The sequence below is a fragment of the Alexandromys fortis genome, unplaced genomic scaffold (assembly GCF_014885135.2).
Source record: "Alexandromys fortis isolate MF-2015 unplaced genomic scaffold, M_Fortis_MF-2015_v1.1 scaffold_37, whole genome shotgun sequence".
In the NCBI taxonomy this organism is placed as follows: Eukaryota; Metazoa; Chordata; class Mammalia; order Rodentia; family Cricetidae; genus Alexandromys; species Alexandromys fortis.
This window is the reverse complement of record NW_026067914.1, coordinates 4,659,621-4,686,767: the sequence shown is the minus strand read 5'-3', so window position 1 is coordinate 4,686,767 and position 27,147 is coordinate 4,659,621. Positions and strand designations below refer to the sequence as shown.

At 40.6% G+C, this 27,147-nt stretch overlaps 2 protein-coding genes across 5 annotated transcripts in view; one reads left to right on the top strand and one right to left on the bottom strand.

The window, feature by feature from the left end:
- The window catches only part of Skp2 (S-phase kinase associated protein 2), a 30,269-nt gene extending 23,881 nt beyond the window's left edge, over window positions 1-6,388 (top strand). For both annotated transcript variants that reach the window (XM_050138984.1, XM_050138983.1), the window contains 3 exons: window positions 414-465; window positions 629-736; window positions 4,551-6,388. In XM_050138984.1, the coding sequence (XP_049994941.1) occupies window positions 414-465; window positions 629-736; window positions 4,551-4,764 (374 nt within the window). In that variant the 3' untranslated portion in view covers window positions 4,765-6,388. The remainder of the gene's footprint in view (window positions 1-413; window positions 466-628; window positions 737-4,550) is intronic.
- Window positions 6,389-8,646: 2,258 nt separating this feature from the next.
- The window catches only part of Nadk2 (NAD kinase 2, mitochondrial), a 37,242-nt gene continuing 18,741 nt past the window's right edge, over window positions 8,647-27,147 (bottom strand). For 2 of the 3 annotated variants that reach the window (XM_050138979.1, XM_050138982.1), the window contains exons 5-13: window positions 26,512-26,595; window positions 24,605-24,741; window positions 21,339-21,417; window positions 18,566-18,631; window positions 17,256-17,351; window positions 14,524-14,579; window positions 14,342-14,395; window positions 12,016-12,139; window positions 8,647-10,614 (exon numbers count right to left, since the gene is read on the bottom strand). In XM_050138979.1, the coding sequence (XP_049994936.1) occupies window positions 10,476-10,614; window positions 12,016-12,139; window positions 14,342-14,395; window positions 14,524-14,579; window positions 17,256-17,351; window positions 18,566-18,631; window positions 21,339-21,417; window positions 24,605-24,741; window positions 26,512-26,595 (835 nt within the window). In that variant the 3' untranslated portion in view covers window positions 8,647-10,475. The remainder of the gene's footprint in view (window positions 10,615-12,015; window positions 12,140-14,341; window positions 14,396-14,523; window positions 14,580-17,255; window positions 17,352-18,565; window positions 18,632-21,338; window positions 21,418-24,604; window positions 24,742-26,511; window positions 26,596-27,147) is intronic. The other variant, XM_050138980.1, reaches the window with a different exon arrangement.

Here is a 27,147-nt window from a genome sequence, read left to right as displayed (position 1 = left end):
GTTAGTTTTGATACAACATTTTTTTAAAAATAAATAGTTCGTGATTCCCGCTAAGTTGAAGAGCCATCTTGATGGAATATTTTTGACTCTTTGTCCTGGCATTTGGTTTTGCTGTCGTTGTTGTTTCCCTGGCTATCGTGGATTGGGATTTCCTTTTCTCTTTCCAGCCAGTTATTATTGCTACATAAATTGTTGTTATCGAGGGATTTCACACAGCTCCTCTAACGTTTGCAGTGGATTCCAGGTGCTCACCTGGATTTTCCCAGCAGGAAACTTTTCTACATGAAGAACTGCTCTGAGCGCCTTGCTGCCAGCTTCCAGTGCGTTGTGGAAGAACCGCAGCCAGAGCAAACACCCCTTCCTCCTTCCTTCTTTAACCCCGACAGTGACCATCGCATGTTTGTTTTCCCTAGATCTTTGTACCTTAATCAAACGGTGCCCCAACCTCGTCCGCCTCGACTTAAGGTACTGTTTTAAGTCAAAATTTGGAATATTTGGGTTGTTTGGAGATGGGGCAGGGTCTAGTGCAGGCATCAAGTGGTGGTGTGCTCAGTCTCTGGGTGCAGACATCGAGTGGTGGTGTGCTCAGTCTCTGGGTGGTTCTGAATCTGTCTCCTTCCTGTTGCAGTGACAGTATCATGCTAAAGAATGACTGCTTTCCAGAATTCTTTCAACTCAACTACCTCCAACACCTCTCGCTCAGCCGGTGCTATGATATAATTCCTGAGACCCTACTGTGAGTATGTTTTGTGTTCATGCTGGTAGAAGGCAGGGATGACACGTGGTAGTAAAACCCATCGTTACTAATGGATGTCCACAGAGGGAACATTCGTATTAATATGCAATGAAATGTCTAGGAAGGAATATCAAAATAGCTCATAGGATGTTGGATTAAACTGTCCGGTAAAGTTGAACTGGTCTCATTAGCGTTTGTTACGTAACTGTCGGCATCACTGTGTTAGAATGCTGTCCTACTGTCTGTGAAGGACTTAGAAAAGGAAGCTTTTACCTCTAAGGAACTCACTGTGAGCCTAGGAGGCAGACCCAGAGGGAGTGGACTTGTTTGAGATGTTTCCCACTGGTTCTTAAAGCTGTGTCTGGGCTTCCTGGAAAAGTTCCATGATCTAGTGATGAGACTCCCAGATAGCCAAGGACGGTGAAGAATTGGTACGTGTGTAGGAGCATCTGATGCTATCTGGAGAGGATATGTTATGTGGGTCCATGGCAATTAAGTCTCTTATCTCCAGGCATTGCTTCTTTCATTCCAAAGGCTGTGATAGTCTTCCTTATACCAAATGAAAAGCATAGTGGTTTCACTGAAAACCACGAGAGGTCAGGATCTTGCACTTGGTCAGGTGCCCTTTCTACTGCAGCAGGGTCATGTGGCTTGAGGAAGACTTTCTACTATTTATCTTGCCAGCAGGATGTCAGCAGGAATTTTTCCTACCTAAAAATGGAGAATTAAAAAAAATATTTTTCATGAATTGGATTATACAATTTCAATAATAAATGATCTGTTGAGAGTTTGGTAAAGTTGGGAAGTCTGGTAATTATGTGGCTGGATTAATCATTTTAACTAGTCTCCTGAGCCTTAGCTAGTAGTGTGCTATTTGAAAAAGCACTACCTAAAAAAGATGCTGATTTTTCTTGAACGTCTCTCAAGTGTTACAACTCAAATTCGTGTGCATAGAACTCTGATACAAATCCCTGCGCTTATTTCCCAGCATCCAGAACTTCTGGAAGCTTTTTCTCTGTCATCCATTCTTGCCATCTGGGCTTCGCATCGGCCTGGACAGCTGGCTAGGAAGGGAGACTATTCTTTTCTGGTGTCTTTTCTCAAGCACATCTGTGAGTTTGTTCCTTCGCTGTGAAAAGAAGCTGAGCAGGACTTTTAAATGCTCGCTTTCCCTCTAGTAGAGGCGAGGGGAAGGCTTTGGTCTCTCACGTTTATTCAGCGGGATCTTGGTTTCTCTGCATAATAATCTCCATCTGGATTGATAGGGAGGAGCGTGAGCCTCACGCCCTCGGTGCCAGCGTGAACCTCGGCATCATTGATTGTCAAAGTCTGATCTTTAATTAGAGCATCAAGGGCTCTAGCTTCCCGGCAGAGCAGCAGAGTAGAACGAGAACAAGATGATGTTGTCCTCGAACATCGGCATGGTTCTTTGAGCATCATGTAAATACTAGGGATTCTTTCAGATGAATTCGTGTGGGTCCTTTTCCTAAGATAAGTCACTCTGGCAACTGAGGCATTTGAAGTTCTTAGTGGCAATCCCAGCATGCCTCAAGGATACCATCCACACAGCAGCCATCTGCGATGCAGAATAGTTCTTATCTCAGAAGAGAAAATGACATGCATCTTTGACAGAGTTCTAAAATACTTCCAAAGCCTTGCAGTTCCTCACTCCTGCGGACCCCTGCTAGAGTTCCTCTTTCCTTAATTGGTCTTACTTTCTACTGAATTTTCTTCTAAGAATTTTGTTTCTTTGGCCATGATGAACCCAACTTAGAGGGAAAACTGATTTGAAATTAAGAGAGTTGAAAGTTCTTAGGGCGAAGCATTTTGCACTTAAAGGGAAACAGGACTGCGTGGATGAGGTAAGGAGAAAACCTCGGAGTTTCTAAGTGCCTAGTTTACTGTTTTTGAGACCAGGTCTCAGTGTTTATCCCCAGGCTGGCCTATGATCCTGCCTCAGCCTCTGTCTCTAGTTGATGAGTGCCTATTATTAAACTCAAACAAAGAGCCTTAAAAGATACTATCCTATTATCTTATAGCAAGTAAAGAAAAGCTTCTAGACGGTTCCCTTTTCTCTTCTGCTGCAAAGTCAGAGATGCTTGTGTCCTTATTTTCTGCAGTGTGGCCTTTGCACACAAGAGGTGATTTTGTTGTTGGGTCCTGTCCCGTCTTCTGCAGCTCCCTTCCCACATGGAGCGCCATGTATTGGCCTCACCAACTTCCTCCCAGGGTGGCTGTACAAATGCTCCCTCCTCTGCCATCTGCCACTCTTCTCTCTCTTGCTCCCCACAGTGTCTTCTTTTAGATATTATCCACTGCAGGTGACTCACAGCTTTGCTGCCTGGATATCCCAGAACCTGAATTTTCCCAAGCACAACCCTGTTCTCAAATGCTGGTTTCACATAGGAGTTGTGCCAAGGATTGCTGTCTTGGTGTTCATGTTATAACCTGGTCTGCAGTGCACACACAGCCTTTGTATTTGTTTCTATATTCCAGAAGTTAAAGATGCAATGTGTTCCTCTTGACTTGCATTTTGGTCTATGACCTCCTGACCTCACTGCCCCTTAGAAGCAGGCACGCTTATTTTTAGATAGAGCCCTTCTTTGCCATTCATCTTGGATTCCACAACACACACTAAATATTGTGGCACTTATTTGGACCATTCATAGAGAGGGGTAATGGGAAGACCCATGGAGCCTGTTCAGCATGGATGGTCCTTAGATCTAATAACCATCTGATTTCTAGAACCATTCTAGAACCAGGGGGCATCAGGAGTTCTGGAGCAGGTGAGTGGCATGAACTGATTGAGCCTTCAAGAGGATGTCGTGGATGTTCATGGAAAATGTGCTGGAAGGCTGAGACACTGGCAGCCGAGGGACAGTACAAACTTGCTTTGTTTGAGTAAGCATTGACTATGACAACATAAGGTCACTGCTGGGCACACCGATCTCCAGCGGGTTTTGCTGAATTCCCAAAATAAATGTCCCCCTTCCTGGGACTTTGCACTATGTCCCAACCTAAAGCAAACAGAGATCGGAGAGATGAAGCTGGGCAGACAGACCAATGTTAAAAAGAACAAGTACCAAAGCCACAAAGTGTTTTCTTTGGGTAAATTTTCAGGGTCAATTTTGTGTGACCCCAGATCACACTGTTTAACAAGAAGTACATACGAAAAGGTCTGTCCTATCAGTAATAGGGCGGAAAAATCCTATGTAGAGAAGAGGTCCTTTCTGCTGTACACTGGTACTATCTGAGGCCTATATAATCCCTATATAGTGGCCTATAAGAAATACCTTAAGGAAGTCACCCGTGGGTTCCGTTGCAGTAAGGTTTTGTGAATGGTGCATCATGACTAAGAAGCCCTCGGTGCTGCTGGTATCGTCTGTTCAGAGAGCCTAGTGCAGTTAAAGGTCACGTCCAGATTCCTCAATTGCTTTCATCTTGGGGTGGTTCCGACTGAGGCCGCAGAAGCACATTGATTCTCACCATTACTCGCTTACTAGCAGTGGTCACGCCACAGTAACCCTCGCAGGGATCTGTGGAGACCAAGAATGGAGAAAGGAGGCAAATTCAGTTCAGCTGAAAATAGCCATAAACTTCAGTTCCACGGGAGCCAAACGGAGTCAGACACACATGGGTCAGGTTGCTGTGATTCCCAGCTTTTATCTCCTTGTGTTGTTTCCTTAAATCATCTACTATAAATTATGGTTTTAGGCTGCACTCCTGTAGACTGATATAGACATTACAAACAATAGCTTATAATAACTAGTCTAAACAATTGCCATACACCCTGACATTTCCTCTTCCTTCCCAGTGAACTTGGAGAGATCCCCACACTAAAGACGCTACAAGTTTTTGGGATCGTGCCGGATGCTACCCTGCAACTGTTGAGAGAAGCCCTTCCCCACCTGCAGATTAATTGTGCCTACTTCACCACCATTGCAAGGCCAACCATGGACAACAAAAAGAACCCGGAGATTTGGGGCATCAAGTGCCGACTGACCCTACAAAAGCCTGGTTGTGTATGAAGGGCTTACTGCGGGGGCGCCGCTTCCTCTCAAGTGAGGAACACAGGCAGCAAATCGAGTTGCTCGAGACCTTGGTTACCTTTCCTATTGGTTTTACCTTAGCGCTCACTGTGCATGTATGTTAGGGAACCATTTGCAAGGGAGCACTATGAAGTGTTGCGTTTTCGAGAATACAGAGACGATTGCGCCAGTGCTGTGCCCTCAGAGTCCAAGTGCTAGTTCTTTGGAAATCTTAGGTGAGCCTGCTATTTCAAAATAGCTTTTTAAAGCAGAATTTGAGCCAGCTCTTCCACGTGCCCTTCAGATTAAATCTATTTAGAATCAAGTTTTCAAAATTACCCCTGGCCCAGTTTTCATGGTGTCTGTCCTAACTTTTTTTTATCTATTTAATTATTCAGTATTTCATAAAACTTGATTTTGAAGAATGATAAGCTATATGTACGGTGAGTTGAACAGAAAGAATCATAGGCTGGTAGCGTTTGAGGCAATCTCTTCTGGGAATTAGCATTGTGTGCAGGTGTGAAGTTAGTTTGCTAGAAACACAGTCCTGCGTGATGTACCTTGAACTCTAAAGGAGGAACAGAAACGGAGAGAGATGCAACCGTGAGGCTAGAATTGGTGTAGGATTTGAGGCCTCAGAAGGCTGAAGTCCTAAAGTCAGGTTCCTGTGAAGTAGCTGTCCATGTTTTTAGGTACGATGCTGTGTTCCCAGAGTCCTAAAGTAGATGAGGAAATCTAATCATACCTTTTTTTTTTAACTTTATAATCCATGTATGTTATGTGGGCTGTTTAGCTTTTTAAATTACTTGCTTTGTTTTAGAAATATGGTGTTATTCTAATCAGCATTCTCGAGAAGTCAGATAGAGCTCTGAGCTGATCTTGTTTGCTGTCTCTTCCTTTGGCGCTGCAGTCATTTGTATTTTACTCTGAACTCAAGGACTTGAAATACTTTTAAGTGGTCTTTCACAGCGATGGCTTGACCCTGCCCAGGAAGTTACTGGATCTACAAGTTCCTTAGGTAGAGCTGCTGCTTTCTCTCGGCCAGAAACGCTCGGGAAGCAGGTGTGCGCGCAGCTTCCACGCACCTGGCACGACCTGCGCTTCACCTAAGTTTTTAAGACTCACTGGGCATTAAACCTTTTGATAACAGATGGACTTTTTAACGCCTGATACGCAGAAGCCAAAAGATCAAAGGGTGCTTCTTAGACAATGAAAAGAAAAAGAAATTAAGGCAGTTACCTCTTTTGAATACGACAGAGCCAAAATACATTTCTATTAACTTTTTCATCAAAGAATCGTACTGTTACAATAATATGAAGTGCCTTTATCCTCTCAGACCTAAAGAACATTTTCAAAAGTGTAACACAGGAATAATTTTGCATCAGTTGCCGAGTAGTTAAAGTGCTAACTACTACTTGAAACTATTGTTTACAGATTAGTAGGCTGACAGTGGGCTCTGGCTGGACTCCGGCCTCCAGCTGCCCTCAGACATGCAGGACCTGTTCTTCCTTCCTCAAGTCCAGCTGGGAGCTATTTTGCCAACATGTCGCAGTAATCTGTATTTTTGTATGTGATTTCTACTTTTATAGACTCATTTTAAAATAAAGTACATTTTTATAAAAACGAGGATTTGAGCCAATTTGTGTCCCTTTTTTCTGAAGTCATGAAATTTAGAAAGCATCAGTTCGGGTTGCCGTTTGGAAGATTTCAACCTCGACCCTGATCTACCTGCCTGCTTTGTGTGCTTGTTGTCAAAATGAGTTCATAATACATTCTGAAAAGTGCTAAATACCAGCTTGTCAACCTGAATGTGCTCTCAAGAATACTGATATTTATACAATGTTTGCATTCAAGTGGCTAATGTCACATAACACTGTTAAGTACAGACTGGATCGGCTTACATTGTGTATTTCCATGGTTTAGAAACAATGTGAATAGCTTAACGCCAGAACTTGGAATAGTTCAGTCGCTTTGATCCTTTCCATTAAAATGCCAGGCTGGTGGTTCTAAATCACCCAGGTTTTCTGATTTATTTTTGTTTATTTGTTTTAGTTATACTACCATTTACTAGTTCTAGATTTTGTTTTTAAATGACAGAGAACGTAAAATATAGAGCCTCATCATCCATTGTCAACCGTCTTTAGCTCCTGGCCATTCCCTCATATGAAGATAATTTTAAAACAAAACTCAGACTTATAATTTTATAAACACTGCAGTGTGTGTGTGTATATATATATATAATTAGTGATGTGGTCTTAACTGTACGCACTGAATGAAGGGATGGTGTTGAAGAGCTGTCTCCCACTTTTTCTTTTTGAACAGTTTTGGTTTTGAAACAAGAGCTCATTGTGCATCTCACGCTAGCCTCAAGATGGCTGTTGGATCCACCTGACCTTGAACTCACGCCCCTCGCGGTCTTTGCCGGGTGCAGTGATTACAGGCCTGTGCCACCACTCCCAGATTGTTCTCATCAGTCTCCTAACATGGTCCGCATGTTGCATCCAATAATTCTTTAAGAAATTTAAGCTCGAGGTTTTCTTTCATCCCTGGAAATTTATTTACTGAAGATAGGTCATGTGTTCTGTATTTCAGAGTCTGGATTTTAGTGATATCCTTGAAAAGAGAAAAAAAAGGTTAACAAGTTAAGCCTCCCCAGCCACACTGGTCATCTTCGTAAGTTACAGTTAGATCTAATAACAAAAATCAGGGGTGACTTCTGCACAGTAGGAGACCTAGTAAGATTTGAAATGGTGGCTGGTATCAGACTCCATTTCCAGTGAGAACCATGTTAAATACATCTCTATGTGTGTACATACAGGGGCCTGTGGGGGCCAGGAAATCCCGTGGACCTGCAGGTGTCGGCTCTTGTGAACTGCCTGATGCGGGTACTGGGAACCAAGCTCCTTATCTAATCAGTGATTTTCTTTAAAATACCTTGCAGTGTATCTTCCTTAATGTACAAAGTAGCCGTCTCACTGATTTATGCTCTCTGAATTCCTCATAAATATAAAGCATTTGAAAACAATTGAAATATTATTTTTCAGGGTTCATTATTTGTCACAAGGTCTTACCATATAGCCCAAGCAAGACTTTTAACTCAGTCTTACCCCCACCTCCAGAGGACTGGGATCACAGTAGGGCAGTGTATTTGCTCTTACCCCTCCCCCACCATTATTTCACATATTAGTTATCCCTAGGTCCCCTTAGGCATATGGCTGGATATATATGCACACAACAGAAAGAGTTCCTAGTGATTTCAATTCTAAATTTATATTACTTTCATAGCTTAGCATTAAGTGTCCTTAAGGGTGTTTTATCATTGTGTGTGAGGATCTCTGCACACACACACACACACATACATGCACACACAGGTCTGCACCTGGACCTAGACTAGCAGCCTGCAAGCTCCAGCCACTTGTTCTCTGCCGCAATGCACTGCTATGGGCACAGTGCCACCACAGCCAGCTTTTTAGGTGGCTGCTGGGATTTGAACTGGGGTCTTCCTGTTTGCACAGCAAGAGCTCTTAAGTGCTGAGCCACTTTCCCAGACCCTGTTACTTTGACACTTTCAGCCCTAAGTGACTATTTTATAATTATTTGTGTTACTCTACTTCCCTAAAAATGAAATTGTTTTGTGCGTGAAAGCTATCCATTCAAGAATATAAACTATGGAATTAAACTAAATCATATGAAAAATACATTTTTGAATTAAGCATTTTGATCTATGAATATATCATTCTGCCAAGAAATGCCAATGAACCAAGTCTACACAGTACACAGAGGACATGAATTTGGGGATAGACTTGAAACATGGTATTCAGAGGAAACTTCGTTTTTATGCAGTGACCTCATAAGAATTTAGAAAAAAAAAAAAAAACAAAGTAAAAAAGAACAGACAATGGTTTAATTTTATTTTCATACAGTGGTCATTAAAGGTTAACCCATTCAAAAAGACATTTCTGACACTCCATGTATTACATTTTTTCGCCAATTACCTATTACAAATAAATCCCTGCCTGCCATAGAGCAGAAGTTAGACCGCAAACAGCACAGTCAGTAATTTTAGTATCTTTCCAAATGTAGCTCATGAACAACCCCACACGGCTGGTTACCAGCTAATGGGACATATTAATAGATCTGTGGAAAAGCATGGACAACTAGATTTCCCAGATATAGTAAGGATATGAGTGGCTTTTTTTTCCTAACAAGGTATTTTAAGCCTTTTAGGGGGATTTCTATAGTGTGGAATTTAACTTCCATTATAAACTGGTATCTTAAATATATCACTTAAAAAATTAAACTAGAAATTAAGACTTGGCTCAGCAAAATCACTAATGTGTCTCCTCCTGCTGACAGCCTCAAGCAAAGGCATTCTGCTGAACAGTAAAGCCCAGACGAACCTAGACTGCCTTGCACATTGACATTCATCTTTTAAAACGAGCAGCATGTTGAGTTTGGCAACGCTGAGAGCATCTGATCTCTCTGATCATGTATCCTAGCTTTCAGGTATTCTAGGCTTGAGTTCCACCAACAGTCTACCTCAGTGTCTATCCAGCACTTCATTATACGACATATTGTGACAGATGGCACAGAATGAGTCTTCAATAAAAACTTCGTCAATGAAAAAACAAGTGAAACCTATTCCACATTGCGCAAGGGCACACAACACCATTTCATCAGTCAGCAGTGGGAGCTCTTTGTGGAAATTAATGACCTTTACAGAGACCAAGAATTACGTGAAAATTATTCCTTCAAAGATAAAGTGGTTTTCATAGTTGGGGGCGCTGACGTTTTATCATCTAAAGCTATTGTTTAAAATTTGGAATACAGTAAATGAAAACCACAATACTAAAGTAAGGCAATTCCAATACTATGTCTTATTCTCTTGCTGACATGCCTAAAACTAAAGGAAGGTTTGAACATTTTACCAAACTCCTAACAGAACATGCTCCCTGGATGTTCTTGAGTTCGTTCAAAAACAGGATGGGGGGGGGGTGCTACTGGAATCAAGTTATTTTTCAAAAACAAAAAGTTTGACCAACAATTGCTATGGAAAAATTAATACATTTACAATGCATGATTTGTTCCAAAAGATGTATTTTATCTATCATTGTTGACATTAACCAAAAGAAATCAGAATTTACCTACAAATATTTTTAAATGATTTGATTTTTTTCAATTAATAGTGATTTCATCATTTCCTAGAATTAGAAAATTCTTAACATATATAAAAACACATGTACCAACTTCAGTATGTCAACATCATGATTATCAAAATTCTCCATCAAAATCTTTAAAAATCTTTACTTTTAGGAACTATAAAAATAATGCACTAATCAAATGACACACAGCCAATTCCACAAAGTTAGGAAGAAAAAAACAAAAAGGCTTGTAGAGTTAAATTTGAAATCCTAAATACTTATTTATTTAACCTGCCTTTCTAAAGAATATCAATACTCCTGGTTACCAACTGTAAATACAGAAACTTAACCAGCGTAATTCTAACCCAGTTAGTCCATCATCTCTCCCAGGTGAACAGCTGCTGTCTATCAGAATGGAACAGAAGAGCACATGGACCCCACTTTGTCCCCTCTGCCTAGTGGTAGCCAGTCTCAGTAAGAACCGAAATAAGGTAGGTTTATGGCTGGTCATCTGTATCTGCTGAAAAAAATATGTTTCTAGTAACCAGATCTATCTCTTGAGGAAATCCTTCACGGTTCTAGAATCACAGTTCGAAGCTCATCTTCTTTATTGATCATCATCGAAGCAATCGCTCCGTCGTTAAACTCAAAAGAAGTTCCTCCATCCACAACCATGCAGGCATCCCAACATCGAGAACGCACGCAAACTCTAGTGGAAAGAGATGTCTCATTAAATATCAAGCAGTCTTAACACTAAGGAAATTCTGACTTTTGTTGGCATAACCAAAAGCTTATTGGCCTTGGTTTTAAGAATTTAGTTACTCTCTGATTTGACACTCAGTGACTGCACACAATATAGGTGCATTATCAACATCTCAAGTTTAAAATTCAAGGTAGAACCATTCACTTAATATTTATCAATGGAAAAAAGAAAAGATAAGAAAAGAAAATTAAAAGACTCAATGTAGTTGCCAGGTTACTTTCATGTAACTTCCATTACAAAGATTTTAAGTACTGAGCAAGAGTGCATTCTCATGTAAAATTTTACTTGTGGATTATGTAAAGCAACCAGAGAAGAGGTAATTCACTAATGTACAGTTCATGAACACAGCAGCAACACCTTCTCCCAGCTGCTCTGTCTGCCCGCTCCTCCTCAAGTGTACGCACTGTCTACTGTCTATCACTGTAGTGAGATGGCCGTTCTTAAACTTCATTTCAGCCATGCTAGTTTGGGGATAATAAGGTCAAGCATTTTTCTAAGATATTTATTGCCTTGGGGGAAGACCAAATATCACTGGCTTTTATTTTTTTAATGCAGTGGCTGCCTTTTATTGATTTGCTAGAATTTTTATATTTAGACTGAGTATCTCTTAACCAAATTTCTTAGAAACAAATCTTTTAGATAAGATTTTTAAAATTTTTAATATTTACATATATCCATGCATATATGTACGAAGTAACTAGGGATGAAACCCAAGTCTAAACAAAATTCATATCTCATGTACACTATACATTCACTACACACAAAGTAACTCAACACACTTTGCAGTGCAATTCTGACCACACGAAATAAAGCTCAGAATTCCATTTGAGGCACTGTGCCTATGCTCACAAAGTTTTGGCTACTGGAGCAGTGATTTCAGACACTGTTCTCAAATACCTTAAGACAGACCAGGTGTCTTTTGCAAGTATCTTTCTCTGAACCTTGCTGCTTTGCTTCCTTACTGGAATAGTCTCTGAAGTTCTTAATCCTGGTGTAGAGCAATTTATCAACATTCTGTTATTGAAGCATTTCATGTACGCTTACAGTATCTTTTCAACTCACCCATGAAGCCTTCTAATTAGATATCATTCAAACTTAAGCCACTTAAATATAAGAAATACACATAAATGAGTTTAGATTTGTAAAAATAAATCTCGACTGAATTAAAAAAAAAAAAAAGTCTAAGATGTTCCCTGCTAAGTGTTATTCCTAGAGGGAGAAAAAGTACATTGGTCTCAATGTCTCTAAAAGAAAAGGATTTTTTTTTTTTGTGCTTGTTTCTGTGTCTTTTTGTTTTTCCTTTCTTAATGTTTTACTGGGATGAAAGAAATGACTAGGGATGCTTACTTTGAGGAGAAACAACGCTGACGGCTACTTGAGAACACTCTGTTTGCTATTGGCTCTCGAATACTGAAAAGTATTTTTGGTTCTTCTGGACTGTAGAGCAATGATTCATTATATTCATTTGTTACTGTAAGGAAAAACAGTAGATTTAATAAAAGGATGGTCACATCTGAGAAGCACATGACAAAGAAACCACTTTCAATTTAAAGCATGTGTTTAAAGGCTGCTTGGGAGCATATCCCTTGGTAACTCTATTACAGACTCTACCATAAAAAGCCTTAGAAACCAGTGATTATCAGGTTCAATTATTAACCCACAAAAGCATTCAACACGACAGAGAAGAAATAGGTACAACTTGGGGGGGGGGGGGAGCGGGACACAAATACAAAGCTAGGAATTAAGCAGTTAGGACAAACTCAGAACTGAAACCCGAGTTCTCAAGTTCCTTCCAGTATCACATCAGAGTTAATAATAAGGAAAATGCAATCTCGAGCAACGAAAGGCGGTTAGTTTTCTCCAGTGAGGTTGCACATCTCAGGATATTTGAATACACTTTTAGGATGCATATTCTAACAAAGAAGCACCTGAGGCATGGTAAGCAAAACATAAATTAGTGAAAGACAGCAACACAAGCCAGGCATGGCAGCACATGTCTGCAGTCCCAGCTACTTGGGAGGCAGGAGGATGGCTTAAATCCAAGAGTAATTTGAGGCCAAGCTGTGTACCTAGACTGTTATCTCTTCAAAAAAAGAAGAAATGAGAACAACTACACAAAGAGTTACAAATGGAAGTTTAGCTAAGTACCACATTAAAAAAAACAGACTGTCTAATAATCCATATTATTTGTGGAACTACTGTTAGAATTTTACATGTGTGAATGTTATATCTCAATTTTGCATGCATGTGTATGTTCCTTAACTTGTAATGAGGTTATTTCTCAATTTTACATGTGTTATGTTTCAATAAACCCATCCTAATTAGAAAATATTTTAAGTTGACAACGCACTTAGTGATCATAGCCTATTGAATATCACTGCAGCACAGAACACAGGAGGAGGTAGGGGTTATGTGCTGTTTGCCTTCTACCCTAGTGTCTGACTGGGCACTACAGCCCCCTGCCATGCCCAGGGCCCCAGGAGTTAACTTCATGACACCACGAGTCTGGGAACTACTAAAAGTATCATTTCTTAGAAATCCTTATTAAGATTTAAAAAAAACCTATATTTGGTTCTGTAAGAAAAAAATATTAACTTACCACAAAAATCAAAACAGAAAATGTGCTAACTTTGAAAGAAACTTCAAGAGTGGTTTGAGGATACTGTGACAGTGACATCCACTGACCTTCTAGTTTCTGTAGATAGCTCAATCTTCAAAGAAATGTTCACTCAGTAAAGCCTTTACACATCTTAATATCTATCCCTGTATTCTGGATGCAACTTCAATGGGAATTATACAAATTTCAGCTGTTTTATGATTACTGTGTTTAGGTTTGCATTTGACATAATGTCAATACATATTAATGCATAAGGCACAGACAAAGTAATTTCTTGACTCATGTATGCACTGAGGAGTGATCAACTCAGGGTCCCTCTACCACCACGTATCTTTACTTAGTTCTCATGATGTGTACACTAAATTGTACAACTAGGAACTGCAGGTGTCAATTTTCCTTTCCTTGTTATCAATTTAGTGCTGGTGCTGTCAAGCCATGATCAAAATCTTTTAAGTCCCAAACTGAAAATGATCAGAATCTATTTGATAGTGTTAATACCATAAAAAGCAGGACCATGAATATGAAAAAACCTTCTTGGATAGCATGAATCTAGATACGCATTTTCTTACAGCACACAAATCTTCTATCACCCAGAATGTATTTATAATTGTAGCGTCTTGATATATGGGCTGTATTTCATGGTGAACACAAATGACAGTATAAAACTCCAGCTTCAGGACAGGCAAGACAGTTCACATGTAAAGATGCTTGCCCACAAACCTAATGACTTGAGTTCAAATCCCCAGGACTCACTTGGTGAAAAGAACCAACTCCTATAAGTTATGCTCTGACCCCCACAAGCACCATACATACACACACACATGCATGCACACACGTGCATGTGCACACACGCACACACATATTCACACAACATAAATTAATAAATAACATTGCAATTTAAAAAATTTTCTTGAAATCCCTGCTTTCAGTTACCTTTTTAAGCTACATTTAACAAGGCAGTGTTGTAACATCTAGTTAAGAAGATACACATAACACTGTTCTTTCTCAAAGCTGACATAAATAAGCTATCTGTAACTAATACTATGTGGTACTAACCTTTTTCTACCAATTCTTTGTTCAACGGGAGAGTCAGACTTCCTTGTCGTCTTGCTATTGACAGAGGAAAGGGGGAAATAGCTTCAGTTACTATTGTACATTGCACAATAGCAAACACTAAGCAGGTACATTACATAGTACACAATAGTTCTATAATACAGAATAGCTATTTTAGTACTCACCAATATTTAATACATCTTCAACAGCCTGAGCTGCAACCCTGTTGATATTGAATGACCTAGAAAAAAGCAAGCAAATAATTCCTGTTTCCATCCTAAAAGCACACTAAAAATGGAAGATCCATGATGTACTTAGCAATAAAGACTTCTTAAAATTAAGACACCTACAAATTGGTGGTTAAAAACAAAAACTTATTGACATGGGTATGAGAGGGAAAGTATCCTTATACTTAATAGGTATACAGAACTTATAGCTGGAAAGCAATTAAACACTCAAAGATTTGGAATTAACCTATTACTCAATTCTACAAAGAATCTTAATATTGATAAGAAGTCAAGTTTATTGCCACACATTGTCTTAAGACACTAACTGCTGCCAGGTTATGGGGTACAAGCATGGGCCACACTAACCAGGAATGATGAGAAGGGACAACTCACGTGCCGAGCACTACAATCCTGGTGTCCTGCTCCTGTGGCTCAATGTCTGGATATGCAAAGAGCTTTCTCCAAACACTTTCCTGCCCACACACATCCTTTTAGCCCCTCCCTGTGTAACCATGTGACTAAGTGCTAGAAGGGGGTCCCAGTGAATGGCTGCTGACCAGCCTCCCATGAACAGTTAGTTCACAGTTTCTTCTTCCACAGCTCAATGCAGTGACCTACGTCATCAAGGAAGAAAACAGCAGAGCCACAGAATGGCAGAAGCTGCCCCTTTCCCTACCCCATTCCCAGTCACTAAAGGAGAGCCACCTGTGCACTGGGACTGCCCACTGGACTGTATGAGTACTAGAAATAAGCTTTCTAATGCATTAAGCCACTGAGATTGGGGTTTTCTGTTACAGCTCCTGAGTCACACATCTCCATACACTTCATACTCAAAACAAAAACTTAGGTCAGATAAACATTTCTTCCCTCTATCAAGAATCATAAGACAGGATGAAGAAACAGTATCCTCATCTTTCCCTTCCCACGGCACAGCTACTAACTGGTTTGCCAAGCTCTGATTCCCTAGCCTATACTCCAGTTCTGCACTATGCCCATTCTTAAGGAGAATGCTGTGGAAGAAACAAGAGAGATTCAAGGAACCATTCCTAATTCTCAGTTTCGATTTCAACAGATATGCTCACCATTTTCAGTAGAAAAGGAGTTTCCACGACCAACAAAGGCTGCGCATTGTTGCATCAATTTAACATATGAGATGGTTCAACATATCAGAGAATACACCGTTACAATTATTTATTGGGTTTAGGGGAGAAAGTGGGATGGGGGACAAGAAATATGCACATACTGCCACCCACAGGGAAGCCAGAGGCCAACCTTGGGGAGTTAGTTATCCTCTTCAACCATGCAAGTCTACATTTACAAGCCCAACTTAAAATGGCATTTGATAAGGGAGATTTTAAATTTTTTTGTGAGGCCAAATCTCACTGTGTAGTCCCCCAGGGCTGCAAACTACCATCCTCTTGCCGCAACTCTCAGGTGAGGTGCTGGGATTTTAGGCCTTCCATCACATACAGATGAAATCCAGATAAAATCAGTCTAACAAGCCGGGCGATGGTGGTGCACGCCTTTAATCCCAGCACTCGGGAGGCAGAGGCAGGCGGATCTCTGTGAGTTCGAGACCAGCCTGGTCTACAGAGCTAGTTCCAGGACAGGCTCCAAAACCACAGAGAAACCCTGTCTCAAAAAAACAAACAAAAAAAAAATCAGTCTAACAAACACTGCTTGTGCTGGTTCTGAGAGCATGCATTCCTTTATTTAAAAAAGATCTGAATAAATATGTACTAGGCACTATAACCTACTACACACAAAAATTGAAACAAAATCCTAGCAGCCATTTCACACCCCTCCAAATTCCCCGTCAGACTAGTGACACATGGGAGCCACGAGAGCGCTGAGAGAAGCACCGGTGCCGGACAAAGGGGACCCAGTCCCTGTGCTGTGAAAGACACTGAGGCTAATGGCGACTTCCTCCAGAGAATGGCATCTGAGGACTGGATGCTTTAACAGTGGATGGAAAGTGAACCGTATTCAGAAATTCAAAGCAGGAGGAAGCATTGAACAAAAACAAAAGGCTAAAGGAGAGCAAGGTGTGTGCTGGGAATTACAAGCAGTCTGTGGTGTCTGCAGAGGGCTGATGGGTAGGGTAAGGCTATGACAGGGATAAAGAGGGCAGGATGGCAATGGCCACATTTCACCAGGGTGCTGCGTCAAACTCAGCAGTGTGTACACAGTGCCAGCAAAGTGTTAAAGCACAAAACGGGCATTCTCTACGCGTATTTACCAGTGGCACTCTGCTTTACAACGATTACTCTGTTGGTAGGTTTAAGTGACAACAGGAGAAAAGGAGGTCAGGAACAAAGAATATCCATCTATAAAAGAGATGGGGCCAGACCAAGGCAGCAGCAGCACAAGTGGAGGAAGTTGGCCAAGATTGGAGAAGTGCAAAGCACAGGCTTTTGAGACCAGTTTGTGTGGAGGAGAGGGCAAAGGATCGCAGGAAGGAAAGAGTGAGATTGTAGGAAGCAAAGTTTCTCCTCTAGCAATGGCATCTGTAAACAATGACAGGGGTAAGCAAAGCATGGAACACAGAAGGGAAAAACTGAACGTGTCCTGCAACAGTGTGCTCGCCCTGCATATGAGAGAACTCGGAGGCATCCATGTGGGACAGAAAATCAATTTTTTAACTTAAAATAGTTCACACACCTTGACAGGCAACACCCTAACTTACTCACCAGGCCTTTGATCCTGTGCCAGTACACAGATTGAGGCCGGAACTCTTCTGCTTTTCCCATGGGCCATCATCAACTGAAATTTCATAATAGGAAGCCCTAGGAATTGAAAATAGAAAACTGTTTGCTGAGCTGTGTTAGGGTCCCAGTAAAAAATAAAATTTCAAAATTCCTGAAATCTAAGTAAATCACCTTGAGTCCTATCTGACTTAGCAGACACATATATCATCATGCTAATTCCAATATTGATTAAGTGAAAAAAAATCAGAAGGAAAAAACTTAACTGCATGCCTTTCTGATCTAGACGCCACCTTCCTATCAATACATTATTGTTTCAGACGAGGGTTTGTACATTTTCCTAACAGTGCTGCTTCTGCTCTGACGGGACCCAATACACACACAGCTTCCTTTCAGAATTCCAACAATTTCATCTTTAGGTGGTGTCATTCTGGCACCTGGTCCCTCATATGACTCCGTCTACACCTAATTCTTTGTGAGAACAGTAGCTGCCACTAAATTCTTATTAAACCATTTTAAATGGGAGTAGGCTAACAGATAACACCATAAGGAAAATCCTCAACCAATTCTATATCAGCAGACAAACTAAAAATAATATCAAAATATAATTTGTTGAACAATTAATGTTTTAGGATATTTTACAAATACAAAATGAGTTTTTTGACACCAGCACATTACACTATTCTTTAAATACTGACTGGATAGCAGAAGTAATTTCTGAAATATGTAAAAGCCTACTGTGTCAATTCTATCTTAAAATAATGGTGTCACTCACAAACATTAGATTGTTTCTTCAGCAAATTAAGAAGTTCAACTCCTAATAAAATATGGGTTTTCAAAATAAGTTATTAAACATACTTGCAATCACTATCACTATAGTAATTTATTTCTTATTCTAATTCCTTCAACTTCTCCTCCAAGCCCCTAATATGAGTTTTGCACAATATAACTTTTCATTGTTTCTTTCATTTCTGTTCTTTAGAAAAGATAACAGGCCTAATCTATTTCATGGGTCAAGTTAGTTCTTACTCGAAAAATCACATTAGAAACCTATTATGTACAGACACACCAGCAAAATCCCCAGCAATGTCTGCTATGTGCTAGACCAAGCTGAAACAAGAGCGTGAGAGTGGAGAGACAGAAGAGAATGGAGACAATTATAGCCAGGTGAGAGATGCTGAGTCCAAAATGATGAGCCAATTTAGTGCCGTTCTGCATGCAGGTTTACTGGGATTAGTTAATTCACAGGATTTTTGTTTGAGGGAAATTATTTTTAAGGCAGCAATAAAACTCACAGTCCCTTTAGATTGGGTATACTTCTTCTTAAATTGTCCACTGCTACAGCCCAACAATAAGGCATTCTAGGTTAGAACAGACAGAAAAGAAAAAAAAAAACATGGGCTTTTAAAATGTTCTTCAATCTAAGAACATTGAAAGGGAGGCAGGAAAAACACTGCTGCGTTTCATATTTTCCAAGCAAAGCGTGTAAGGTTCTGGAGCACATTAAAGCCTCAACCCACGTCTGGGATCAGAAATAATGGGCTGAAATGACATTTTTGGTTCTAAATAAGTACATGACCTACACAACTTATGTGCCCTTCTGGGTCTCACTGCTCTCACTGCTAACTACAGCTTCCCTCCTCGCGCGGCTGCTAGGAGAGCGTGAAGCAACAGGACATAGCTTACACAGCATGACGGACAGCAGACCATGTGCTCATGCTCCTTTGCCTGAGGGTCTAGTCACAGAGTCTTTAAAATTAGCCCTAAACCTCAGGAATAGTTACACCATGTTCATCAGCCTCAAACTGAAGCACTGATCTTACTCGAGATCTAAGGAGAGACGCCAAAGAACAAAAGAGCAGCAGACACCACCCTGTGAGACTTCACGGACTGCCAGTCTGCCATCCGGGTCCAATTTCCCTCCTCCTCTACACTCGCTCTTCATAAATGCAAAGTGCGTAGCCATAAAGGCAGCAGCTTGCTTCGGCTAGCCACACCTCTATAAAACAGAGTAAAGTAAGCTAAAAACGACTCCTATAGTAAACACAGACTCACAACTCTTTTCAACTCAAGGGATGCTCTCTGGACCATCTCCTCCTCTCCTCCTCTCCTATACATCAAAACCTACTATCATCTCCACATTGTGTGAAATATCGCATGCAACATGAGACAAAAATTTCTGGACAGATAGCTCATATGTCTTACTATGTTAAAATAAATACATTTTATACTTAAGTAATAAATTTCCTGTGAATATTTTTTCTTGAAGGAATATTCTAGAATTTTAAAAACTTACATTTTTACCAACCTCACCTTTTTCATACACATCTTTGTATCCCCAGTGACTTATACATGGTATACAATATGCATAAAATATATCTTTATTGCATAAATATTATAAACAAAATAACTACAGTAATCCAAAAATTATTCAAACAATTCTGCCTTATTAGTCATCATTTTAATGTAAACTGTATCGATAATATAATAAATCTATTTATGCACTGTTAGTTGAAATGTGGATGTCAATTCTAGTTATGATGACTCTCTTCATATACCCTCGTGAAAGGATAGAACTTGCAATAAAGAGAACTGGCAGTGGTCCACACATTATACCCAGGAATTCAACGATACAGCTCTCAGAGAGTCACATGACTATTGTAGTAGAGAGGACATGAACTCACCTCTAGTTTCTGCACCAAATTTACACAATCACCAAACAGGAAAACCAAGCATAGCATACTACAGGGAAACTGATTTATTTCCTGGTGGTCATTTCATGCGAGTAACCAGGTGTTTTCAAGGTGGGAGGAAAATGTTGGTGAGTAATAAAGTATATCTGACATGTTTACATTAAATTAATTTTAGCTAACAAGAGTGATATATATTTGTGTGTGTGTGTGTGTGTTTCACACATGCTGGGAAAGCACTCTGTCCCTGAGATGTATCTCCAGCCTTTAATAAAGACATTAACCTTGAACCATCAATATACTTGCCTTAGGGTTACATTAAACATCAACAACTAAGTATCACGATCAAAAAACGCCTTATCTGAAGTTTACAAGCAAACGTAGTACAGACATAAAATTGGGGGCATCCTGAAACCAACCAGCTCAGACTGGTCAGACGTATTAGTGTCACAAATGACAAAAATGAGGTGAGGCTAAGGAGTAATTTTTAATTTTATAAGCAGAAAGCCACAACAGCAAAGTGCTGTGTGTGATTCATAACTGGATCCTGTACAAAAGGAAGCAATAAGCAAATCAGCCTTAAAAACATTAATAAGTGAAGATATTTTCCTCCACTGCATATGTGAGTATGAAAGAGAAGGGGGAGAAATGTATATGTAGTAAGAGGATTTGTATGTGTGCAAGAACGTGTGAAAGAGACATATGTGTGTGTGAGAGAGAGAGAGACGTGTGTGTGTGTATGTGTGTGAGAAAGCGTATGTGTGAGAGACGTGTGTGTGTGTGTGTGTGAGAAAGCGTATGTGTGAGAGAGAGACGTGTGTGTGTGTGTGTGTGAGAAAGCGTATGTGTGAGAGAGAGACGTGTGTGTGTGTGTGTGTGTGTGTGTGTGTGTGTGTGTGAGAAAGCGTATGTGTGAGACATGTATATGAGAGGGAGGTGATAGAGGTGGGAGAGAGCTGGGACGGGAATGGGTTTTCCCTGGGCTGCCCAAGCCAGGACCTCAAGCTCCTAAGCCTTAACAAGACTGTTACAGGCTGCTGAGCACTGGAATATAGGAATGTGCTACTCCACTCAGTCTGAAAAAGAGAAATCTTCATGCAGACTACCTAAGAAACACACCGCCTGCAATGTGCGCCCAGGACCTCCCTCTCCTGAGCCTCCAGAGTCAGCACAGAACAGTGAGGACCCTGAGGAGCTGCTGAATGTCAAGTTTCACAGACTAGCAACAACATGTGTGCCAGCTCTGGAAATTTTATTAAATAATTTCTCCTACTTATATTATTACTTCTACAAGCCAGGCTGTAGAAATGAAATGAAAACACCAGAAGAAAGACTTAAACACTGAACCCCACACTCAAGATCACAAGCTTCAAGGTACCTGGATGACAGACTCTCCCCGATGAAGACTTCATTGAGTGCTCGGACTGGCAGAAGCTGAGGTCCTGAAGCCTCGGATCCTGCAGCAAACGGTGAGAGAGCCCAGACAGTTCTGTGAGTTTCAGAACTACGAGAACAAACAGTTCATCCAACTCCAGAATTTAAGCACCACATTTTTACACAACTCACAAAGAACCTTAAATTGTTCCTAAGATAAAGCCTAAAGTCACCTGACCTATACCAACAAATCAAAGCTCTGTCTAACTGTAGTTCAACTTTCCTCGCCATACCATGTGTTTCTTGGAGTTTGTTTGCTTGTGTTTGTTTGAGACAGGGATCTCTTTTATACAGCTCTGGGTCTCCTGGGATTCACTTTGTAGCCCATACTGGCCTCAAACTCAATCCAGAGAGATCCAACTGCTGCTGGCTCTCACAGGCCTGAGAAAGACATACACTATCCAGCTTCCATATAACACCTGTGCCTATTAAATTTCATTTCAAAATTTTTGGCAAGTAAATTAAAATTTCTTCAATCATATGCTTTTGTTTTTCATGCTAAATGACTACCAACTCTTAAGCAGTTCAAAATTATCCACTTATAATTTGCTTCTACATAAAGATATATGTTTATATAAAGATATATAGTATATATATATATATAAAGATACAAAAGTATGAACTGAGCATTAGTTAACAATTTTCTATACAACATAATCAATTACAAAGTCATAAGTGACAGAAACAGACAACTGGTAAACTAGCGGCAGAGGCGGCTATCGTGCGCAGTTCCTCGTCATCGGATACCAGACTATTTCCAGGCCCTCTAACTGCAAGGTGGTTAGAAGTAATGGGAAGGGAGGGACTGACTGACTTTTAAAGCTTCCTTACAATCCTCCATGTTCTCTGGATTCTCCCTACAAAATACAAGAGATCAAGTGGAAAACTCAGAGGCTTTAAAATATGGCAGGAGCTCTTAGAATATAGGAGAACCCTCGCTGCCTGACCACTCCTCATACTGTGAGATGGTAGATCTGATGCTGTTTATTGAACTAATTCATGGCCCCAAATTAACATAATTAGGCCTTGCAAATAGTAATTATTAACTGACACAATTAAAACTTAAAAAGGAAAAACAAATCAACCCACCTTCCCCTTTGAAGGTGCATGGGTTATTTATATATATCTTGTAATAAGAAACCTAGGCAAGGATGGGTCACACTATGTAAGGCAAAAATGTCATTGGTTCAAAGTTGCATAATTTCTTCAAATTCAAAGATGTAACAGTGTTCTCACTAGTGCTGCTCTAAATTGAAAAGCTAAATTATCAAATATATTTATAATCTCAAACCTATTCCTATATTTAAAAACCCAAATGCAAGTTTTCTAGGCAGTTTCCTGCTAACACGAAAACTTAAGTTAAACATCAAACACACATTGAGATGGCTCTCAATTTTCTTAGAAATACATCTATTAAAAATAAACTCTAATAAAAACCCTCTAAAACAGTCCCTTGACATAGTAAATACCATGCTGTTTGTTAATCCTAACAGTGGCAGTTATAGAATTATAGCGACATCAGTGTCCAATGCTGTACTGACAAACCTGAAACCACCCTGTCCCAGGTCCTCTCCCTCCCCTCCTGGAAACCCCGCTCACACTCTGCTGACCCACAGGGTTTGGGGATTTACTATCACTGCTTATGCGAAAGACTCTTGAGTTCTTTCAATTCAGATTACTGCCTAAAATTTTGAGACATTTTCTTGGATTACTTTACTTTGGCCATTTTTTTGTTGCTTCCCCAGCCCTACCTGCATTTGTTAGATGTTCATTCTGGACAGTAAGCTCCAACTTACATAGAGCAAGTAACTCGTGTCTAGGTCTGACCTCTGCATGGCATTTACATCTCTGAGCAGATGTAACTACTGGTGAAAAGATGTGAATCACCATCTTTTGAAGATACCAATGTTTCATGGTGTGGTGTGCTTGCAAGTGTGTGGGTAGCTCGGGTGTGTGTGTGTGTGTGTGTGTGTGTGTGTGTGTGTGTGTGTGTGCAGGTGCATGTGTGACTATTCATGTGGAGGCTACAAGTCTGTCAGCGCAGTATCTCCTTTGGTCTCGCTCCACTTCACTGACTGAGTGAGATCTCTCAACTGAAGCTGGAGCTCACTGATCCCGATAGTCTTGCTAAGTAAGCTTGTGCTAGGAACCTTGCCTCTACCTCTGAGTGCTGGGATCCGAGGAGTGTCACCCAGGTTCTGGGGATCCAAACATCATTCCTCACACTTGAATGTGAGTCCTTTATCCACAGGACCATCTCTCCAGCCCAACAGAAGCTTCTTTTAGTGAAGGATAAAATAAAATTTCTACCTATAATAACCAAATCTTACCTAATAATTACTAGTTTCAAAACTAGTAATAGGAATTCATGTATACATAATTCCTCAATTTATAAGAGCAATTTATTTTTTTGAGGGACAGAGAATCTTTCCAACATGATATGAACTCAGACCTTAGAAACACGCTAAAATAACAAAGTTATCCATCACTGGGACCCAGCAGAAAGGGGGTGCAGTGGTTAGGTGGTATGGTTAAGATGCTATTTCTGAAATGTACACAGGAATTTTTAAAAAGAAAAGAATCTTTTTATAACAGTCTGTGAATATTTCTTTTGTGATTTTTTTTGTACCACATAAATTTTAGACTTTCTGAAAACAATAAGAAAATATGACAAAATAAAAATCCACAAAGTAAGGCAAAACTGACTATTCACTTTAACCCCCATACAGAACAGCTGCAAATTACCATCTTCCAGGAATCTCCTGAATCTACTTTACAGAAATCTCACGGCTGGACGAAGAAAGGTTTTAATCAACAACTACAATAAATAAGTTAAATACAGAGAGTAAGAGCATTAAGTACACACCTAACCACAGAAACATATTTATGTAATCTCCCCTAGATCAGCTCTTCAGTCTCTCCTGCTTTCTTCTGACTTGTCGAAGGTCTTACCCTAAGTGTCAACTGTCCTGCCGGGCAATAAATAATTCATTTCTAGTCAACTAGCTTTCAAACCTGTCAGAGACAGTTCATCTTGAAACACGTTCTACTCCTCTGGATTCTAATTATGAAAACAACAAAAGTGTAAGGCAGCAGAAAGTACTTTTTTAAGAGTCACCAGTCGCGCTAAAGGCGAATTACATGTACATTATTGCTTCAAAGCTTCAGACGTTAAATAGCGACCCCAAGGCTAACATCCAGTCCACCTACTTTCATCCTCAGTTCTTTCAATGTTGAAGGCTCTGCTGTGCTGATTCAAACTCAGCTGCTGTTCATGAAGATCCACGGGAGTGGGGTTTATGCCAGTCCCCTCCAGATATAACCGGATACGCTGCCTCCACAACCACCTGAAAGCGAAGAAAGGGAAGTCAGAGTAAAATCAACTACACTGAAGTGAGGGTAAGACATTACAATACCTTAGCCTACTCCGAATGTGTGAGCATGCTGGCACATGTATGTCTTTAACATTAGCACTGGGGAGGCAGAGGCAGGCAGAACTCTTGTGTTCCAGGCCAGCCTACTCTACAAGGCTGTTTGAGAACAGCAAGACCTACATAGTCAGATGCCACCAAAAGGGGAGAGGGTAGCTAATTATTCCATGAATAGATTACAGCACAAACTTCTGAAGTCGACAGGTCCCACTGAAAGATGTGTGTATATTTACTTCTCTTTCTAGATGTTGGTAATGTCTACTAAGCTTATATAAAACTTACAAGGTAATCTAAATTAAAATCTTAATAATAAACTATTAAATCCTTAAGAGCTGGACATAAGCATGTGTTTGCTCAGCAAAACCTCTAACAGAAGACAAACAGAACCCCACTAAGGTGAAATGTATTAGATGAACATTCATTAAAATTTCAAAATGGTGATTTTTTTTTTTTTGGTTGTTTTTGCTTGTTTGTTTTTCAAGACAGAGTTTCTCTGTGTAGCCCTGGCTGTCCTGGAACTCATTCTGTAGACCAAGCTGGCCTCGAACTCACAGAGATCCACCTGACTCTGCCTCCCAAACGCTGGAATTAAAGGTGTGCGCCACCACTACCAGGCAATAGTGATTGTTTTTAAACAATAATAAGAAAAGAAATTATGAAATGGCAAATAGGAGATGTTTACTACATCTACAGATATAAATGAGAATTCAGTAAAAGTGGGTGCTAAGATTTCAAACTGTGGGTCTCCCAAGCACTCCCACCCACTGATTAGCTCTTCAGCTCTGAGAAGTATGTTTTTAAAAATTTCATCCCACTTCTTTAAAAAAACATTTCATAGATAAGACAAAGCTACTAGGAAGTACAGCCTGGTTGGATTAAACATACAAGCATCCATTCATTACCAAGTAAAAGTACAAATAAAACTGAACCTTCAATTTCCCAAACAGCTTCTCTCTTTCTACCAAATGCTAAGAACATGTATTAGTAATAAGACTTAAAAAAGCAGGAGCAAGCTCACTCTGGCTGATGGAGTACGATCTTCATTTGCAATTGCAGGCAAGCAACATTTATCACGGCTGCTCTCCTCTGTACTAACTGGACTAGAAGCTGGGAGAGATCTGGGACTGACTCTGTGTGGTTTTTATAGCTAATTCTTTAATGATGAAGCACCCCAGTTTATCTGCTTTTCCTTTTCTGAGCAGCAGCAGCACTAACAGCAGCAGCACTAACAGCAGCAGCAGCACTAACAGCAGCAGCACTAACAGCAGCAGCAGCAGCACTAACAGCAGCAGCAGCACTAACAGCAGCAGCAGCACTAACAGCAGCAGCACTAACAGCAGCAGCAGCAGCACTAACAGCAGCAGCACTAACAGCAGCAGCACTAACAGCAGCAGCAGCACTAACAGCAGCAGCAGCAGCACTAACAGCAGCAGCAGCAGCACTAACAGCAGCAGCACTAATAGCAGCAGCAGCACTAACAGCAGCAGCAACACTAACAGCAGCAGCAGCAGCAGCAACACTAACAGCAGCAGCAGCAGCAGCAGCACTAACAGCAGCAGCAGCAGCAGCAGCACTAACAGCAGCAGCAGCAGCAGCACTAACAGCAGCAGTAGCAGCAGCAGCAGCAGCAACAACAACAACACATATTGACTAAAGAATCAAATATGAAGAGTAAGAACTTCCTACCTGAACTCACCACGAGAGAACTTCTGTAAGGCTTCAGGGAAGGAATGTGTGTATCGGACAGGCAGACATAAGTGACCTTCAGACCTGGGACATCAAGGAATGTTCAGGCGGTATAAAGGGCGGAGGAAAATGGGGAGAGGAGAAAATTCAGAGCATTACTGAACTACAAAAATCAGAAGCTATTTTTCTACATGTCAACCTTGTACTTCCATTTCTGCCACAAACTCTCCGTACCTTCAACAGCAACAACAAAGCCTAAACAAATCATAGTTCACAACCAGCCTTAAGAAAGCACGCCTTGTATCCCAGCACTCAGGAGGCAGAGGCGCAGAGGCAGGTGGATCTCTGTGTGTTTGAGGCCAGCTTGGTCTATAGAGCAAGTGCTAGTACAGGCTCCAAAGCTACACAGAAAAAACCCTGTCTTGAAAAACAAAAACAAAACAAAGAAGGAAGGAAGGGAGGGAGGGAGGGAGGGAGGGAGGGAGGGAGGGAGGAAGGAAGGAAGGAAGGAAGGAAGGAAGGAAGGAAGGAAGGGGAACTACACCCATGTTCCCACACTATAATGAAACTAAAAAGAATAGCAAAGTTCTGCTACCCATCACCCTGTCATCTACCAGTGGTAGAGTGGGACCCTTG